Source organism: Bombina bombina, chromosome 3 (genome assembly GCF_027579735.1).
Source record: "Bombina bombina isolate aBomBom1 chromosome 3, aBomBom1.pri, whole genome shotgun sequence".
NCBI lineage: Eukaryota > Metazoa > Chordata > Amphibia > Anura > Bombinatoridae > Bombina > Bombina bombina.
In genome coordinates this window covers 28515514-28535925 of record NC_069501.1, presented here as the reverse complement: position 1 = coordinate 28535925, position 20412 = coordinate 28515514, and the positions used below count along the sequence as shown (strand labels likewise).

General features: G+C 44.2%; 1 protein-coding gene across 1 annotated transcript in view; it reads left to right on the top strand.

The window, feature by feature from the left end:
- LOC128652811 (V-set domain-containing T-cell activation inhibitor 1-like) overlaps positions 1 to 20412 on the top strand; it is a 178335-nt gene that overhangs the window by 90583 nt on the left and 67340 nt on the right. The window contains exon 2 of the mRNA XM_053705762.1: positions 8433 to 8497. Within this exon, the coding sequence (XP_053561737.1) occupies positions 8433 to 8497 (65 nt within the window). The remainder of the gene's footprint in view (positions 1 to 8432; positions 8498 to 20412) is intronic.

Sequence of the window (20412 nt, the reverse complement as noted above, 5' to 3'; positions counted from 1 at the left end):
TGGAACGACAATTACAAGTTACATGTGTGATAAGAGGGTTCTCTGTCAGTGACAGAATGATCTATACTGCAGTGTCGCTGTGTGCAGCGAGGGTTAGTGTAGACAATCTCTGTGTACACTGTGTAATGACAATAAGTTACATGTGTTATATGAGGGTTCTCTGTCTGTAATAGAATTTTCTAAACTGCAGTCTCTCAATGGGCAGCAAGGGTCAGTGTAAACAATCACTGTGTACACTGCGTAATGACAATAACAAGCTAAATGTATGATATGAGGGTTCACTGTCAGTAACAGAATGTTCTATACTGCAGTATCACTGTGTGCACTGTAACCCATTTCCTCCCATTGCAACAAATGCACAAATATGTGTAATACTCAGGAACATATACAGTACTACTAACCAGGATTTTACTGCATTGTTATACACTAATCTTGTGATAAGAGAGTTCTCTGTCATTAACAGAATGATCTATACTGCAGTATCACTGTGTGCAGTGAGGGTTAGTGTAGACAATCACTGTGTACACTGTGTAATGATAATTAGTTACATGTGTGATATGAGGGTTCTCTGTCAGTAATAGAATGTTCTATACCGCAGTATCTCTATGTGCAGCGAGGGTTGGTGTGGACAATCACTGTGTGCATTGTGTAATGACAAGGACAAGCTAAATGTATGATATGAGGGTTCACTGTCAGTAACAGCATGTTCTATACTGCAGGATCACTGTGTGCCCTGTAATCCATTTCCTCCTATTGCAACAAATGCACAAATATGTGTAATACTCAGGAACATATACAGTACTACTAACCAGGATTTCACTGTATTGTTATACACTAATCCTGTCAGAGTCTGTTTACACACTATGGCCTCTAGTTATCATGCCGTCAACCACAAATACGCTGGAATTACGCAGCGTATTTGTGGCGAGGTTGATTCGCTGTAGTTATCAAGCCCTACAGACCGGCAAAAGTAGAATTTAGTGACGTAACCTACGATCCGCCGGACTCAGTCTGACACAGATCGATGGTTATGTCACTACAGATGTTCCGAACGCAAGTTCGGCACAATCTGACTACTTTTGGTAGTTATCAAATACCTACCAGGTACGCTGGCCACTATTCCGGGCCAGCGTACCTGGTTTTCAATCCGCCACCCTGGAGGCGGCGGATCCCATAGGAATCAATGGGAGTCTGACAGCAGCGAGAGCTCATGTTCGCTGCTGCCCGATATCCCATTGATTCCTATGGGAAGTGTCTGCACCTAACACCCTAACATGTCCCCCGAGTCTGCCCCCCCTACACCGCAGCCACCTACTTTATACTTATTAACCCCTAAACCGCCGCTCCTGGACCCCGCCGCAACGAAATAAACTTATTAACCCCTAAACCGCCGCTCCCGGACCCCGCCGCAACTATAATAAATATATTAACCCCTAAACCGCCGCTCCCGGACCCTGCCGCAACTATAATAAATATATTAACCCCTAAACCGCCGCTCCCGGACCCCGCCGCAACTATAATAAATATATTAACCCCTAATCTGCTGCCCCTATACCACCACCACCTATCTTAAATTTATTAACCCCTATCCTGCCCCCCTATACCGCCACCACTATATTAAACTTATTAATCCCTAAACCTAAGTCTAACCCTAACCCTAATACCCCCCTAACTTAAATATTATTTAAATAAATCGAAATAAAAATTACTATTATTAACTAAATTATTCCTATTTAAAAATAAATACTTACCTGTAAAATAAACCCTAAGATAGCAACAATATAACTAATAATTATATTGTAGCTATTTCAGGGTTTATATTTATTTTACAGGCAACTTTGTATTTATTTTAACCAGGTACAATAGTTATTAAATAGTTATTAACTATTTAATAACTACCTAGCTAAAATACTTACAAAATTACCTGTAAAATAAACCTAAGTTACAATTAAACCTAACACTACACTATCATTAAATTAATTAAATAAATTAACTACAATTACCTAAAATTAAATTAAATTAAATAAACTAAACTATAGTACAAAAAACAAACACTAAATTACAGAAAAAAAAAATACAAGACGTTTAAACTAATTACATCTAATCTAAGTCCCCTAATAAAATAATAAAGCCCCCCAAAATAAAAAAATGCCCTACCCTATTCTTAATTACAAAGTAATCAGCTCTTTTACCAGCCCTTAAAAGGGCTTTTTGCGGGGCATTGCCCCAAAGTAATCAGCTCTTTTACCTGTAAAAAAAAATACAACCCCCCCAACATTAAAACCCACCACCCACATACCCCTACTCTAACCCACCCAAACCCCCCTTAAAAAAAACTAACACTGACCCCCTGAAGATCTCCCTACCTTGAGTCGTCTTCACTCAGCCAAGCCGAATTGTTCATCCAAGCGGGGCAAGAAGAGGTCCTCCATCCGGCCGAAGTCTTCATCCAAGCGGGGCAGAAGAGGTCCTCCATCCGGTAGAAGTCTTCATCCAAGCGGTGTCTTCTATCTTCATCCAACCGCTGCTCCATCTTCTAGACCTCCGACGCAGAACATCCTGCTGGCCCGACGGACTAACGACGAATAAAGGTCCCTTTAAGGGACGTCATCCAAGATGGCGTCCCTCAAACTCCAATTGGCTGATAGGATTCTATCAGCCAATCGGAATTAAGGTAGGAAAAATCAGATTGGCTGATTCAATCAGCCAATCGGATTGACCTCGCATTCTATTGGCTGATCGGAACAGCCAATAGAATGCGAGGTCAATCCGATTGGCTTCTACCGGATGGAGGACCTCTTCTTACCCCGCTTGGATGAAAACTTCTACCGGATGGAGGACCTCTTCTTGCCCCGCTTGGATGAAGACTTCTACCAGATGGAGGACCTCTTCTTGCCCCGCTTGGATGAAGAATTCGGCTCGGCTGAGTAAAGACGACTTAAGGTAGGGAGATCTTCATGGGGTTAGTATTAGTTTTTTTAAGGGGCGTTTGGGTGGGTTAGAGTAGGAGTATGTGGGTGGTAGGTTTTAATGTTGGGGGGGTTGTATTTTTTTTTACAGGTAAAAGAGCTGATTACTTTGGGGCAATGCCCCGCAAAAAGCCCTTTTAAGGGCTGGTAAAAGAGCTGATTGCTTTGTAATTTAGAATAGGGTAGGGCATTTTTTTATTTTGGGGGGTTTTAATATTTTATTAGGGGGCTTAGATTAGGTGTAATTAGTTTAAACATCTTGTATTTTTTTATTTTCTGTAATTTAGTGTTTGTTTGTTTTTTGTACTATAGTTTAGTTTATTTAATTGGATTTAATTTTAGGTAATTGTAGTTAATTTATTTAATTAATTTAATGATAGTGTAGTGTTAGGTTTAATTGTAACTTAGGTTAGGATTTATTTTACAGGTAATTTTGTAAGTATTTTAGCTAGGTAGTTATTAAATAGTTAATAACTATTTAATAACTATTGTACCTGGTTAAAATAAATACAAAGTTGCCTGTAAAATAAAAATAAATCCTAAAATAGCTGCAATATAATTATTAATTATATTGTAGCTATCTTAGGGTTTATTTTACAAGTAAGTATTTATTTTTAAATAGGAATAATTTAGTTAATATTAGTAAGTTTTATTTAGATTTATTAAAATAATATTAAAGTTAGGGGGGTGTTAGTGTTAGTGTTAGACTTAGGTTTAGGGGTTAATAAGTTTAATATAGGTGGCGGTGGTATAGGGGGGCAGGATAGGGGTTAATAAGTTTAATATAGGTGGCGGCGGGGTCCAGGAGCGGCGGTTTAGGGGTTAAACATTTAATTTAGTTGCGGCGGGGTCCGGGAACGGCGGTTGAGGGGTTAATGAGTTTAATGTAGGTGGCGGTGGTATAGTGGGGGGCAGGATAGGGGTTAATAAATGTAATGTAGGTGGCGGTGGGCTCCGGGTGGGGCAGTTTAGGGGTTAAACAATTTATTTAGTTGCGGCGGGGTCCGGGATCTGCAGGATAGGGGTTAATAACTTTAATATAGGTGGCGGCGGTATTGGGGGTGGCAGATTAGGGGTTAATAGGTATAATGTAGGTGGCGGCGGGGTCCGAAAGCGGCGGTTTAGAGGTTAATACATTTATTAGAGTTGCGGCGGGGTCGCTCCGTACTTGGTGCGTGGCTTCTTGACAGCTTTCTTGATAACTTTGGCGAACGTATTCAGGTCCGCGGCAGCAATGGTAGGCGAGCTTAGGCGAGCGTATTGGGCCGGCGAATGCAGGAAAGTAGACGGCTTCATAACTAGAGGCCATAGTCTTCTGTGATGTGATGTCATAATCTGTCCACCAATCGTGATGCACAAAATCAGCACACGCTCAAACCACAGCCACACACAGCGTAGATAGGCTGTATGAGGGGCGGCTCTGGATGCTGCACCATGATTGGTGAATAGCAGGCAGCATGCCTGTATGTGAAAGGGTGGTATTTGGGGCTTCTGCTTATTACTATTCACATTGAAAAAGGCCAGTACTTGGGCCGAAACTAATTTGTGCATTTTATTAGTGTTATTGAATGTTTTTTCACCCCTGGCAACTGATGCTGATAACTGCCGCTATCGGCCAGGAAACAGGGGGGTGAATACATGCATTTTTTATCTCACTTGATTATTTTAGTTGGTGGGGTTTGATTTATTATATAGAGGTAGTGATGTCGTGAATAGTTCGCCGGCGAATAGTTTCCGGAGAACATAGCTTGTTCGCGTTCCCCACGGCGGGCGAACATATGCGATGTTCGATCCGCCCCCTATTTGTCATCATTGAGTAAACTTTGACCCTGTACCTCACAGTCAGCAGACACATTCCAGCCAATCAGCAGCAGACCCTCCCTCCCAGACCCTCCCACCTCCTGGACAGCATCCATTTTAGATTCATACGGAAGCTGCATTCTTAGTGAGAGGAGGGACAGTGTAGCTGCTGCTGATTTAATAGGGAAATCGATAGCTAGGCTAGTGTATTCAGTGTCCATTACAGTCCTGAAGGACTCATCTGATCTCTGCTGTAAGGACAGCACCCCAAAAAGCCCTTTTTAGGGCTAGAACATCAGTCTGCTTTTTTTTTTCCCCTGTGTAATCTAATTGCAGTTGCCTGCCTGCCAGCGTGTGTGTCAGGCTCACAGCGTATACTGTGCCCACTTGCCCAGTGCCACCACTCATATCTGGTGTAACAGTAGTGTAGATTTAAAAAAAACAACACTTTTTTGACTGTGAAATAATAGCAGACAGCTGCCAGTACCCAAGATGGCCGCCAATAAGGCAGATGGGGAGGGTTAGAGAGCTGTTTTGGGGGGGATCAATAAGATGGCGGGGACAATTGTGGGGTGGGGGATGGAAGGGAGCTGTTTGGGAGGGATCAGGGGGTCTGATGTGTCAGGTGGGAGGCTGATCTCTACACTAAAGCTAAAATTAACCCTGCAAGCTCCCTTCAAACTACCTAATTAACCCCTTCACTGCTAGCCATAAAACACGTGTGATGCGCAGCAGCATTTAGCTGCCTTCTAATTACCAGAAAACAACGCCAAAGTCATATATGTCTGCTATTTCTGAACAAAGGGGATCCCAGAGAAGCAGTTACAACCATTTGTGCCATAATTGCACAAGCTGTTTGTAAATAATTTCAGTGAGAAACCAAAAATTGCGAAAAATTTAAGTTTTTTTTAAATTTGATCGCATTTGGCGGTGAAATGGTGGCATTAAATATACCAAAATGGGCCTAGATCAATACTTTGGGTTGTCTACTACACTACACTTAAGCTAAAATTAACTCTACAAGCTCCCTACATGCTCCCTAATTAACCCCTTCACTGCTGGGCATAAAACACGTGTGGTGCGCAGTGGCATTTAGCAGCCTTCTAATTACCAAAAAGCAACGCCAAAGCCATATATGTCTGCTATTTCTGAACAAAGGGGATCCCAGAGAAGCATTTACAACCATTTATGCCATAATTGCACAAGTTGTTTGTAAATAATTTCTGTGAGAAACCTAAAGTTTGTGAAAAAGTGAACAATATTTTTTTATTTGATCGCATTTGGCGGTGAAATGGTGGCATGAAATATACCAAAATGGGCCTAGATCAATACTTTGGGATGATTTGAACAGCCAATAGGATTTTAACAGCCCTAATTCCTATTGGCTGATTTATATTTTTCAGCCAATAGGAATGCAATGGTACCCCCAGTATAAAAGGGGTACCTTGCATTTGAATCCTCAGTGTGCGGCGGACGATCGCATGAAGAGGACTTCCACATCGGATCGATGGACCTCTGCCTGGACCTACGCCTTAGACCTATGCCTGGACCTTCGTCTGGACCTCCACTTGGACCTTCGCCTGGACCTCCGCCTCTGTGCATTGACTGCTCCGCCTCCACAGGGATGAAGCAGATTCTGGTCCATCGATGGATGAAGTTGGAGCCACCTGGGTAAAGATGGAACCGCTGGGATGAAGATTGTTCAAGATAGACTTCAGCAACTGTGAATACCTAAAGAGGGATTAGTGTTAGTTTTTTTTTTTTTTTTTTTTTTTTTTTTTTTTTTAAAGATTAGGGTCTTAGCTTGTCTTAAAAGAGCTGAATGCCCTTTCATGGGCAAGAAAAAGAGCTGAATGCCCTTTTAAGGGTAATGCCTATACAAATGCCCTTTTCAGGGCAATGGGTAGATTAGGTTTTTTAGTTAGGTTTTTTATTTTGTGGGTTTTGCCCTACAAAAGGCCCTTTTAATGCCCTACAAAAGGGCTATTGGTAGTTTATTATAGATTAGGGTTCTTTTATTTTGGGATGTTTCTTTTTAAAACGGCGTATTAGAATAGGAATCATTTTTATTATTTTGGATAATTCGTTTATTATTTTGTGTAATGTTTTTTTTTCCGTTTTTTTTTAGAATAGACTTTTTTTATTTTTAATGGGCAGCAAAAGAGTTGAATGACCTTTTAAAGGGCAATGCCCATACAAATCCCCTTTCAAGGGATTAGGTTTAACTTTATTTTTATTTTGTGGGTTTGGGGTGGGGGTTTGTATACTGTTAGGGGGTGTTTGTTTTTTTGTAGAAAAGAGCTGATTTATTTAGGGCATTGCCCTACAAAATGCCCTTTTAAGGGCCCTTGGTAGTTTATTATAGAGAAGGTTTTTTTATTTTGGGGTGTTTTTTTTTTTAACAGGGTATTAGAATAGGAATGATATTTATTGTTTTGGATAATTTCGGTTGTTCATTTTTGTAATGGTAGTTTTTTATTTTTTGTAATGTTAGTTGTTTTTTTTAATGTTAGGTTTTAGTTGAGGGCAGCTTAGGTTTTACTTTTATTTAACAGGCAAGTTTGTATTTATTTTAACTAGGTAGTTAGTAAATAGTTAATAACTATTTACTAACTAGTCTACCTAGTTAAAATAAATACAAACTTACCTGTGAAATAAAAACCTAAGCTAGCTACAATATAACTATTAGTTATATTATTGCTAGCTTAGGTTTTATTTTTATTTCACAGGTAAGTTTGTTTTAATTATTTAGTTAATAATTGTAACTTTAATTTAGTTTTTTTTTTAATTATGTTAAAGTTAGGGGGTGTTAGTTTTAGGGTTAGGTTTAGAGGTTAATATAGTTTAATTTAGGTTGTTGTGATGTGGGGGACTGGCAGTTTAGGGGTTAATAGGTTTATTTAGTGGTAGTGATGTGGGATGCCAGAGGTATAGGGGTTAATAACTTTATTTAATGGTGGCGATGTCGGGGAGTGGTGGAATAGAAGTTAATATCTTTATGATATTGTGGGCGATGTTGGGGTGCGGTGGAATATGGGTTAATAACTTTATTATAGTGGTGGTGATATTGGGAGCGGCAGACTAGGGGTTAATACATTTATTTTGGTGGTGGTGATGTCTAGGATGGCAGATTAGGGGTTAATAACGTTATTATAGTAATGGCGATATTGGGAGCGGCAGATTAGGGGTTAATACATTTATTTTGGTGGTGGTGATGTCCGGGATGGCAGATTAGGGGTTAATAACTTTATTATAGTGGCCTCGATGTCTGGGGCAGCAGATTAGGGGTGTTTAGACGTGGGGTTTATGTTAGGGTGTTAAGTTTAAACTCAACTTTTTTTTCCCTATAAACATCAATGGGGTTGCGTTACGGAGCTTTTCATTACACGATCGCAGGTGTTAGTTTTTTTTCTAACACTCTCTGCCCATTGATGTCTATGGGGAAAGCGTGAAGGAGCAGCGCTTGTATTTTGTGCGGTATGGAGATCAATGCAACCATATCGCAGGCACAAGGCGGCTTTTTCAAAACTCGTAATGGCAGCACTATTGAAGGTGAAATATATGATTTTAAAACATGTAAAGTTTTCCATCACTTTAATGACAAGGAGAGCACAACCCCCTGGTACATTTGGTTGACAGTAATTTTTTTTTTGTTCTTTGCAGAATGATCGCCATTATAATCCTCCTGTTGTTTATCTTAGCTCTGATTATCGGCATTGGCATCGCAGGTATGTAAAACTATCACAGGGGAGGGTGACCGATTTAACCCCTTGGCTGTTACAGTGCCCTTTCACATCCAAAGGGTTAAAGTGAAAATTCCCAATCTCAGGATTATGTAGTTAACACCTATGGGATTATAGGCCTAGTAGGGTCACTCCCAGAGTGAAGAACCTCTGATACCTTAGCACAAACCCATAAACTTACCAACCATAAGGAAAAAACACAAAGACGTCAGAGTGGAAGGAAAGACTGGATACCAGTCGCGTTTATTAAAAATAACACGTTATAACCGACTAAGACCTAGACTACAAGTGGAGCGCTAATTTATTGCGGCCAGCAAACGGGCATTACAATTGGCTGGTTAATACTCCAACGAGCTTGCGGCAGCAATTAGCGCTTCTAAAATTAACCAGGGATGAGATCTCTGGTAAATTTTATAAATGTGCCCCAAATGCCCCCAAAATCAAGTGTAAAATACTTTATTTAAAAAAAAAAAAAAACAGCATCTTTATTTTTTAATAAAGTAACTGCACTTTGCAGTATTTTGGGGGCTAAAGATGGCAGTCAGGGGTGTAAGAAAAAATAGCACTGAAAAGTGCCTTTACTTTGCAGTCTATGGGGCATATGTATCAAGGTCTGTCGGACCTGATCCGACACTGCGGATCAGGTCCGCCAGACCTCGCTGAATACGGCGAGCAATACGCTCGCCGTATTCAGCATTGCACCAGCAGCTCACAAGAGCTGCTGGTGCAACGCCGCCCCCTGCAGACTCGCGGCCAATAGGCCACCAGCAGGGAGGTGTCAATCAACCCAATCGTACTCGATCAGGTTGATTTCTGGCGATTCCTGTCTGCCTGCTCAGAGCAGGCGGACAGGTTATGGAGCAGCGGTCTTTGTGACCGCTTCTTCATAACTGCTGTTTCTGGCGATCCTGCAGGCTCACCAGAAACACGGGGCATCAAGCATTCGGAGCTTGATACATATGCCCCTATGGGAGCTGTGTGTTCCCTGGCTGTTAATATACAGGTATATGCTTATATACTGTGCATATATTTATGTGTTAATATGTGTGCTGCCATCGCTGCACAACTTACCCACTTTGCTGCGCTGCATTTTTATGCCGTGTCACGGCATACGAACTGTGCTCCCATTAGAAGTGCGCTCTCGTGACCGCAATACTTCTTAGCAATGCGGCTAACTTCTAATAACAATGCACATTTGCGCACGCTGGTATTACTCAGTGAAGTGCAAATATTGCTTACGCGAAAGTGATATTTTGTGCTCCACTTTTAACATAGAATGGAGGCAAGTGAGCCCCTAACTACTCAGAACAGCCAGATGTCAGTGGCCCTACTGGAGGCTGCTTGGAGCACTCTCTGCCCAAACAGAGGCAATGAGGTTTCCGGAGATTTCATGACCTTCTGTAAAGGAGGGGAGGGCACTATAGGCCACCACCTGCAGTATCTGCTTATTGCCAGCAACCTGGTCATCACTCCCCTCAACATCTCACACATCAACAAAGTCCGGGACCTCCCGCTGCTAGAGTGTAGTAGGTATTCCAATCCTTAGGGGGCTCCAGACATTACCTGACTGTTTTACCCTGGTTCATGCATCCAGGGGGAGCGAAATCTTAAAGACCACTTGCTTACAAAGACGGTCAAGTAACCTTGTCTAAGCTGTGGAAAAATATAATAGCAACCTCATTGAGGCTGTAAATGCTCACTCCGGCACCCTTAACAGTTGAGAAGTAGGGAGGGTAACTTGCAGTTCTTCCAGAGGAGAAGAGAATCAGACCTGGTACAGTTCTTGCTTATGAAAGGTAATTCTGTCTACACCTCCTGAACTGCAATATCATTTTCTGCAATTAGAAAACTCTTTGTGAATTATGAAATTGGTATTTTATCAATTCATAAGAATAAACCTTTAAAGCTGATTACTAAGGGGCCGATTCTCTTTAGCTCTCTGGGCTGGTGAGATTCTATAAGAATATGCGCCAGTCCTTCTATTTCCCTGATAGAATTCTATAAAGCCACTATTTACCCTGAAAACAAGGTGTCTTGCTAAGGGGCGTATACTGCATTTCTGTATGGGAAGGAGATGCATACGTTACAAAAGGAAATTTGTAATTTAAATATCATAGTAAATGAATAATTGAACCATTTGCATAAAAATACACAGGAAAAAATTGTATTGTTAAGGTGCATCAAAAATCGTAACAAAATTCTTCACCAAAAATTAGATTTGATCAAAAATGTATAATTTGTATGTAAATTAAACAGGAATAAATTGTATTAAATAGACACAATGTAAATCGTAATTTGAGTACACTGGATGTGCAAAGAAATATAGAGATTCATACTTATAAGTACAAAATACAAAGCCTAAAAATGGGCTGAACATGAGCGTAAATAAAATTGTCTCTCTAATTCCTGCCTAATTCTGTAAATATTTCTGCACTGCAGATTTCAAAGCTGCAGAGTTCACAGCTAGAAGGTGGCGAGAATTTCTCAAAACACTACAAACACTACAAAAAATAGAAGCGATTGTAAGATGCTATACGCAGAAATCAACATAATGTGATTTCTATTGGCTGTAGGATTTCATTTTTAAAGTGCCCCCCTGCTCACTACTAACTTTGCTCTATGGAGTGATGTCCCTTTCCAGCGAGCTCCATTACTTTATATAGGAGCCATCTCCCAACTCGCAGGGACTACCACCTAAGTCCTTTTTTTTATCTTTATTTGAAGAGAGAACAGATGATCTTATAATATGTGCAAGTGACAGAAGTTAAACCATTTTCATAGCCAACAGAACTAATATGGCAGGGACTCAGTATCAGAGGGGCTTCTGGGTAATTAACAACAAGAAACCTGATCATATGTTGTTACCAGGAACTATACATAATCACACCATTAGCTTTATGAGTGAACAAAAAGGAAGATTAAAGGGACATGGAACCCAAATTTTTTCTTTCGTGATTCAGATAGAGCATGAAATTTTAACCAACTTTCTAATTTACTCCTATTAGCAAATTTTTTTCATTCTCTTGGTATCTTTATTTGAAATTCAAGAATGTAAGTTTAGATGCCGGCCCATTTTTTGGTGAACAACCTGGGTTGTTCTTGCTGATTGGTGGATAAATTCATCCACCAATAAAAAAGTGCTGTCCCGAGAACTGAACTAATAACAAAGATTAGATTCCTTCTTTTTCAAATAAAGATAGCAAAAGAACAAAGAAAAAATGATAACAGGAGTAAATTAGAAAGTTACTTAAAATTGCATGCTCTATCTGAATCACAAAAGAAAAAATTTGGGTTCGGTGTCCCTTTAAGTAATGTGGAGATGAGGAAGTTATAGAGAAAGAAAGAAGGAAGGAATTATAAACAGAGGCCCAACACTATCTGATATGGTAATTTAATCAGATCTAAGTTATATCACAGACAAATGCTGCAGATGTTACCAGCTCAGAAGCAAGGCTCAGGGGAGGTAATTCCTGCAGGAAATCACTGACAGCTCCGGTGAGCTTGTGGGAGACAATATTTCAAAAGTCCCTTTGTTCTGCTGTGTGTGATGTAATATCACCGCTAGCGCTTTTTGTGACTACAGTTATAGCTGGGAGCACATTTGACTGTTTTCTATATATTAAAAGAACACAAAAGCCCCACAGCACATAACAGGTGCCACGGACAATATATAGAAAACACAAATAGGAATCAGCAATCAGTCCCTTTATAATGTGCACGTGCAAGACAAGAGACCCACTTGTTACGGTTACCCTTAGTCTCGCTGAGAGATGGACCGCTTAGTAGCCTGGATTCCTATTGCTGAAGAGGGGAGAAACTGCTTTCCATAGTATTCTATATGAGTCTCGCAAATGTAGAATAATCCCCCTTAGCTGTAGTACAGCTAGGATACCCTTCTGCCCACAAAAACGAGTCAACGCTGCGATTGAGGGACAACCAAGAACTGAGGACTGGGATGCCCAGCCTGCTTTTTATTTAGGTTACATGCACACAGGGCACTCCCAGGGGGGGAAGCATTAAATCCCCCATCACACATTTAGACAAAGCCCTTGGACAGGCCACCGCAGATAACAAGTACACACAAGAAAACAATTGAGTCCTTCTTATCACCTAGCAGTGAATGCTTATCACAAACTTAATTACAGTACACAATATGCTAGGAAACCTGCCTCAGAAAATAGTTTTCTCAAAACTGAACAGAGTTAACCCTTTATGAAATGATACTTGTTACAGTTTTCTTGGAGCCCTTCTTAGGCGCTGGCTTGGCTGGTTCAGGCATTGCTGCTGGGAAATAAGTTTCTTCACAACAAAATAACTAATGCTTCTGTAACAGTGCTCCCTTTCTGTGGAACACTCTGGCAGACACGGTCTGACCCCTTTTCGGGGCAGACTAAGGCTGTCCAGACCGCTGGTTATGCGGGGCTGAGGTCGGTTTGTCTGGACAACCCGTCGGCGTTGCCATTCTGTTTCCCAGGTCTGTAAGTAATGGTGAAATTGAAGGGTTGCAACGATAAACTCCAACGTAATAGCCTGCCATTATCTCCAGAGACCCGGTTCAGCCACACCAACGGGTTATGGTCGGTGACCAGAGTGAACTCCTGCCCATATAAATAGGGAGTCAATTTCTTTAATGCCCACACCAAAGCCAAACACTCCTTTTCGACCGCTGCATAGCTGACTTCGCGGGGCAGGAGCTTCCGGCTGATGTAGGCAACTGGATGCTCCCCTCCATCTTCGCCTACTTGGCTGAGGACGGCTCCCAGCCCGAACATGGAAGCATCTGTATGGACGATAAAACGTTTGTTAAGGGCTGGAGCCGCCAAGACAGGAGCGTTAATTAGAGCATTTTTGAGAGCCTGGAAAGCCGTTTCACAGTGGGGAGACCACAGGACCTGTCGAGGTAAGTTCTTCTTGGTCAAGTCAGTCAGGGGTTTGGCAAGTGTGCTGTAGTCTGGTACGAACCGTCTATAGTACCCTGCCGTGCCCAGGAAGGCTAGGACCTGAGTCTTAGTGATGGGGGTGGGCCAATTGGCGACAGCTTCTATCTTGGCCGGCTCTGGTCGCTGCTTTCCACACCCCACCCGGTGACCCAGGTACTGTACCTCGGCCATCCCAAAGTGGCATTTTTCTGGCTTCAGAGTCAGGCCAGCAGCCCGGATCTGATCCAGAACCATTCCCACATGAGCTAAGTGGTCCTCCCATGACTCACTGTGGATCGCTATGTCGTCCAGGTAGGCGCAAGCAAAACTCTGGAAGCCATCCAGGAGCCTATCCACCAAGCGCTGGAATGTAGCTGGGGCATTCTTCATCCCAAACGGCATTACCCTAAACTGATATAAGCCGAATGGGGTGACGAATGCCGACTTGGGGATAGCCTCCGGGGCCAGGGGAATCTGCCAGTAACCTTTGCAGAGGTCAATAGTGGTCAGGTAATTTCCCCTGGCTATACGATCGAGTAGCTCGTCTACCCTGGGCATAGGGTAAGCGTCCGTCACAGTCTTTTCATTGAGCCTCCGATAGTCTACGCAGAACCGGGTGGTCCCATCTTTCTTGGGCACCAAGACAACTGGGGAGGCCCAGGGACTATCGGAGGGCTCAATTACCCTGAGTTGGAGCATCTCATCGATCTCCTTCTTCATTCCTATCCTAACTGCTTCGGGGATTCGGTACGGAGCCTGGCGCAAGGGAGCTTGTCCCGGAGTATCTACCTGGTGGGTGGTTAAAGTAGTGTACCCTGGCTTCGGGGAGAAGGTGAGATGTTTGGACTGTAGGAGTTGGTTGAGCTGCTCCCTTTCAGTGGGGCTAAGTCGGTCTCCTATCTGAACCTGAGCCACTATACCTGTGGGGAGACTCTTTTCTAATAGGTCTGGAATGGGTAGACTGTCGGGGCCTTCCTGAGGGGAACAACATACGGCCGTCACGTTCTCTGGTCGCTCAAAATATTCCTTGAGCATGTTTACATGGAATGTCTTTCTAAGATTGTTGTCGTGGCAGCTAGCTATCACATAAGTGGTGTCTCCCCTTTTCTCTACGATCTGGTAGGGGCCCTGCCAGGACGCCTGCAATTTGTCTGTCTTCACCGGCTTAAGTACTAACACCTTTTGTCCTATGGTAAAGATTCTCTTTCGGGCCCCCCGATCGTACCATACTTTCTGTCTTCTCTGGGCCGACTGGAGATTAGCCCGCACGGATTTGGCTAATTGCTCCATTCGGTCCCTGAGTTCCAGCACGTATGGCACAATGGGGACACCGTCAGTCTCCATCTCTCCCTCCCAGTGCTCCCGGATCAGGTTTAGGGGTCCCCGTACCTTTCTTCCGTAGAGCAACTCGAAGGGAGAGAACCCTGTCGTTTCCTGGGGCACCTCCCGATAAGCAAAAAGGAGGTGCGGCAGGAAGCGTTCCCAGTCTCGGTATTCCTGAGTGAACGTCTTGAGCATTTGCTTGAGGGTCCCATTGAACCTCTCACACAGCCCGTTCGTCTGGGGGTGGTATGGGGAGCTCAGGAGGGACTTAATTTTGCAAACCTGCCAGAGTTGTTGGGTCAATTCAGCCGTAAATTGGGTGCCTCGGTCGGATAGGATTTCTTTTGGAAATCCTACCCGGGAGAACACCTGTACTAGTGCATTCGCTACTGTATCCGCTTGTATGTTGGATAGGGCGACAGCCTCTGGGTACCTGGTAGCGTAGTCCACTACGGTAAGAATGTAGCGCTTACCGGAGGGACTAGGGGTAGCCAGTGGTCCCACTAGGTCAATAGCAACCCGGCTGAAGGGTTCCTCTACAATGGGCATATTTACTAGATGGGCTTTAGGGTGATCGCCTCGCCTTCCTACTCGTTGACACACATCGCAGGTGTTACAGTAAGTTCTAACGTCAGCGTGTACCCCTGGCCAAAAGAACGTGTGAGTAATGCGGTGTAGGGTACGGGTTACAGCTAGGTGGCCTGCTAAGGGGATGTCGTGGCCTATCTTGAGGATTTCTTGACGGTATTTGTGGGGCACTACCAGCTGTCGCCTACGCTGTCCCCTTTTCTCTGTCCAGCGGTATAGTTTCCCTTTTTCCCATAAGAATGTTTCATTATCTGCCCCGCCCCCTCCGGTCTCTGCTCGTTCCCGGTACTTTTGTAAGGTCGGGTCAGTCTTAGACTCTGTCTCGAAAGCATCTGGGGTGTCCCAGGGTATGGGGCCTAACATGTCAGGCAAGGTCGGGGTAGGTCTTACCTGTGTCTCCCGCACTGGTGAGAGTTCTCGCTCCGTCCGGGCTTGGGCCCGTGTAGTCACTGGGTCCGCCTCGTTGTTGCATACTGGAGCATAGGCAGAAGTCATGGGGCCCAAATCATTGCCCAGTAGTACTTCGGCAGGTAAATTATCCATTATGCCCACGTTCACAGCCCCCTTTCCCGCTCCCCAATCAAGATGCACTTTAGCTGTTGGAATTTTGTACACATCCCCCCCCGCCACTCTAACGGCCACAGTCTGTCCAGATCGCTTGTGCTCCGGCACCAAATGACTCTGTACCAGCGTGATAGTAGCCCCTGTGTCTCTCAATCCCTCGGTAGATCGCCCCTCGAGCCATACCTTCTGCCGATGGTGCTGGCGGTTATCTGAGGCAGCATATACAGGGTCCGCCTCGTGAAGCGGCCCCAAATATTCCTCCATAGGGGCCTCTTGGTTAACACAGAGGGTCCGGGCCGGACGATATGCCCCAGAGGGGTAATTGTAATTCCTGGGTGTCTGGTGCGTATTAAGGGGGCAGCTAGCCATGAAATGCCCTGGTTGCTTGCATCGGTGGCAAGTCGGTCTGGGACGCTCAGAGCTGTTATTAGGTGGTCCTGAGTGTCGGGCGGGCCCTGCGGGCACCGGGGCTCGGAATTCAGCACGAGGGGGTGCACGGTAAACCTCTCTGGGTTCGTGAAGACGGGAGTCATAATGTTCATCGGCCAATTTGGCTGCTTCTTCTAAGGTAGAAGGTCGCCTGTCTCGCAGCCATTCCTTCCCTTGCTGTTCCATGCCATTATAAAAATGTTCTAAGAGAAACAATTGTAAAATTTCCTCACCAGTCACCGCTTTACTTCCGCTCATCCAGTGATTTGCCGCTCTCCGCATTCGGTGCGCCCATTCCATATGGGTATCGTTAGGCTTCTTTTTCGTGCCCCGAAACTGTCGGCGATACGCGTCCGGAGTTACTGCGTACCGTCGCAACAGTGTCTCCTTAACTAGCTCATACTGTGTCACTTCCTCAGCACCCAGAGTACGAAAGGCTTCCAGGGCTCGCCCGGATAGTTTCCCAGACAATATCGTGGGCCACTCCCTGTTGGGAATCTGGTGCAGGGCACATTGCCTTTCGAAGTCCGCCAAATATTCATCAATCCCTGTCTCGCTCTCTAGGAAGGGTCGAAATGCCGCATAGGGTATCTTGGGCCTCCCAGCATTTTCGACAGGGATGATTACCTGCGGGGCTTCAGCATTGCGGTGTGCGTTCGCTAGGTTGAGTTTGTGGGCTCGAGTCTCTCGTATATCCTTGTCCGCTTCCGCCATCAACTGCTGTACCAATTCCATGGAGGGGTTCGGCCCGTACAGTGAGAGCCTCTCCCGAACAATCCTGGTTTTTTCGTCACTAATCGTGGTCGGTGTTTCCGCCATTGTGAAGCTCTGATCCAGTTCGGTCAATTCTGCGATCAGCTCTCTCCTCGGCCGGTTGCTGGCGTACCCCCCTCTGCTTTCAAGTAAATCCTTTAGGGTTGTACGCTTCAATTTTTCGTAAGCGCTCTCCATCCGTTCTGTACCTCTCCTAGGAAATCCAGGAAACATCCCACCGCTGCCGCCAAATGTTACGGTTACCCTTAGTCTCGCTGAGAGATGGACCGCTTAGTAGCCTGGATTCCTATTGCTGAAGAGGGGAGAAACTGCTTTCCATAGTATTCTATATGAGTCTCGCAAATGTAGAATAATCCCCCTTAGCTGTAGTACAGCTAGGATACCCTTCTGCCCACAAAAACGAGTCAACGCTGCGATTGAGGGACAACCAAGAACTGAGGACTGGGATGCCCAGCCTGCTTTTTATTTAGGTTACATGCACACAGGGCACTCCCAGGGGGGGAAGCATTAAATCCCCCATCACACATTTAGACAAAGCCCTTGGACAGGCCACCGCAGATAACAAGTACACACAAGAAAACAATTGAGTCCTTCTTATCACCTAGCAGTGAATGCTTATCACAAACTTAATTACAGTACACAATATGCTAGGAAACCTGCCTCAGAAAATAGTTTTCTCAAAACTGAACAGAGTTAACCCTTTATGAAATGATACTTGTTACAGTTTTCTTGGAGCCCTTCTTAGGCGCTGGCTTGGCTGGTTCAGGCATTGCTGCTGGGAAATAAGTTTCTTCACAACAAAATAACTAATGCTTCTGTAACACCACTGCAGGACTCAAAACAGCATAAAAGAACACAAAAGCCCCACAGCACATAAAAATTAACTCACTTTATTGAAAAGTGGAGGTCCAAAAAGACAGCAACGTTTCGGGATATAAACCCTTATTCATGCTCTAATTGTTAGAGCATGAATAAGGGTTTATAGCCCGAAACGTTGCTGTCTTTTTTGGACCTCCACTTTTCAATAAAGTGAGTTAATTTTTATGTGCTGTGGGGCTTTTGTGTTCTTTTATGCTGTTTTGAGTCCTGCAGTGGGTCTCTTGTCTTGCACGTGCACATTATAAAGGGACTGATTGCTGATTCCTATTTGTGTTTTCTATATATTGTCCGTGGCACCTGTTACACGTGTGGCCTTAATATACTGGGGGATCCCATCCCCTCACTTACCCCTTAGGACATGTTAATGGTACCAGGAGTTATAGTTACACATGGGGAAACTACAACCATCAGGTTTTTTACGTCCCTTTAACTGTATTAGAGCCCCTGACATTGTCCTTTCATATTTTTCATGTAATCTAATTACTTTTCATCATTGTATTCTCCCTTCTCATTCCCCCAGCATTTTACAACAAGTATCTGGTGTCTATTGTCACAGAATTGTAATGTTTATCCTCAGGTCTGTGTTCATCACTAATTTCTTATTTATCATTTATTATTCACTGTTCTTGCATTTTGTCAGCTGCTATGTGCTCCTATATTTCTACCTTCCTCTTATTCCCTCGCGGTTCCTAAAGAAATCAGTCATGACCCTGATACCACAGCCCTCCTCTCATTTCCTCACAGTTCCTGTACAGAAATCAGTCATGACCCTGATACTGCAGACCTCCTCTCATTCTCTTGCGGTTCCTGTACAGATGCCAGTCATGACCCTGATACTGCAGACCTCCTCTCATTCTCTTGCGGTTCCTGTACAGATGCCAGTCATGACCCTGATACTGCAGACCTCCTCTCATTCTCTTGCGGTTCCTGTACAGATGCCAGTCATGACCCTGATACTGCAGACCTCCTCTCCTTCTCTTGCAGTTCCTGTACAGAAGTCAGTCATGACCCTGATACTGCAAACCTTTTCTAATTCCCTTGCGGTTTCTGTACAAAAGTCAGTCGTGACCCTGATACTGCAGACCTCTTCTCATCCCCTTGCAGTTCCTGTACAGAAGTCAGTCATGACCCTGATACTGCAGACCTCTTCTCATACCCTCGCGATTCCTGTACAGAAGTCAGTCATGACCCTGATACCACAGACTTCTTCTCATTCCCTCGCGGTTCCTGTACAGATTCCAGTCATGACCCTGATACCACAGCCCTCCTCTCATTTTCTCATGGTTCCTGTACAGATGTCAGCCATGACCCTGATACCGCAGACCTCTTCTCATTCCCTTGCAGTTCCTGTATAGAAGTCAGTCGTGACCCTGATACTGCAGACCTCTTCTCATTCCCTCGTGGTTCCTGTACAGAAGTCAGTCATGACCCTGATACCACAGACTTCTTCTCATTCCCTCGCGGTTCCTGTACAGATGCCAGTCATGACCCTGATACCACAGCCCTCCTCTCATTTCCTCATGATTCCTGTACAGATGTCAGTCATGACCCTGATACCGCAGACCTCTTCTCATTCCCTTGCGGTTCCTGTATAGAAGTAAGTCATAACCCTGATACTGCAGACCTCTTCTCATTCCCTCGTGGTTCCTGTACAGAAGTCAGTCATGACCCTGATACCACAGACTTCTTGCATAAATAAAAAGAGAGAGAGAGAGAGATGCACTGAGCGGAGACATAACAAAAGCTGGAAAAACTTCCATGCCTGTTCATTTTATTATAGTGTGCCACTCAGGGTGCATACTCTTTTAGCACACTATGCCCCTTCATAGAGAAAAAATATCCTGTAGCATATCAGTCTGACCCTGCCCAATGACAGTCCAGCGCCGAAATACCAGGCAATTCTTCTCTGAACAAGAGAAACAACAACCCCAGACGATCGTTTCGGCCTTTTGTGGGCCTCGTCAGTGAGGTGCAGTCGCATCTCTCTAAGGGCATGTGTGCAAGGAGTCCACGTCAGGTTTCCCCTTTTACTCTTTGGGAGACCCAAGAGCAATTCGCATAAATAAAAAGAGAGAGAGAGAGATGCACTCAGCTGAGACAGAACAAAAGCTGGAAAAACTTCCGTGCCTGTTCATTTTATTATAGGGTGCCACTCAGGGTGCATACTCTTTTAGTACACTATGCCCCTTCACAGAGAAAAAATATCCTTTAGCATATCAGTCTGACCCTGCCCAATGACAGTCCAGCGCCGAAATACCAGGCAATTCTTCTCTGAACAAGAGAAACAACAACCCCAGACGATCGTTTCGGCCTTTTGTGGGCCTCGTCAGTGAGGTGCAGTCACATCTCTCTAAGGGCATGTGTGCAAGGAGTCCACGTCAGGTTTCCCCTTTTACTCTTAGGGAGACCCAAGAGCAATTTGCA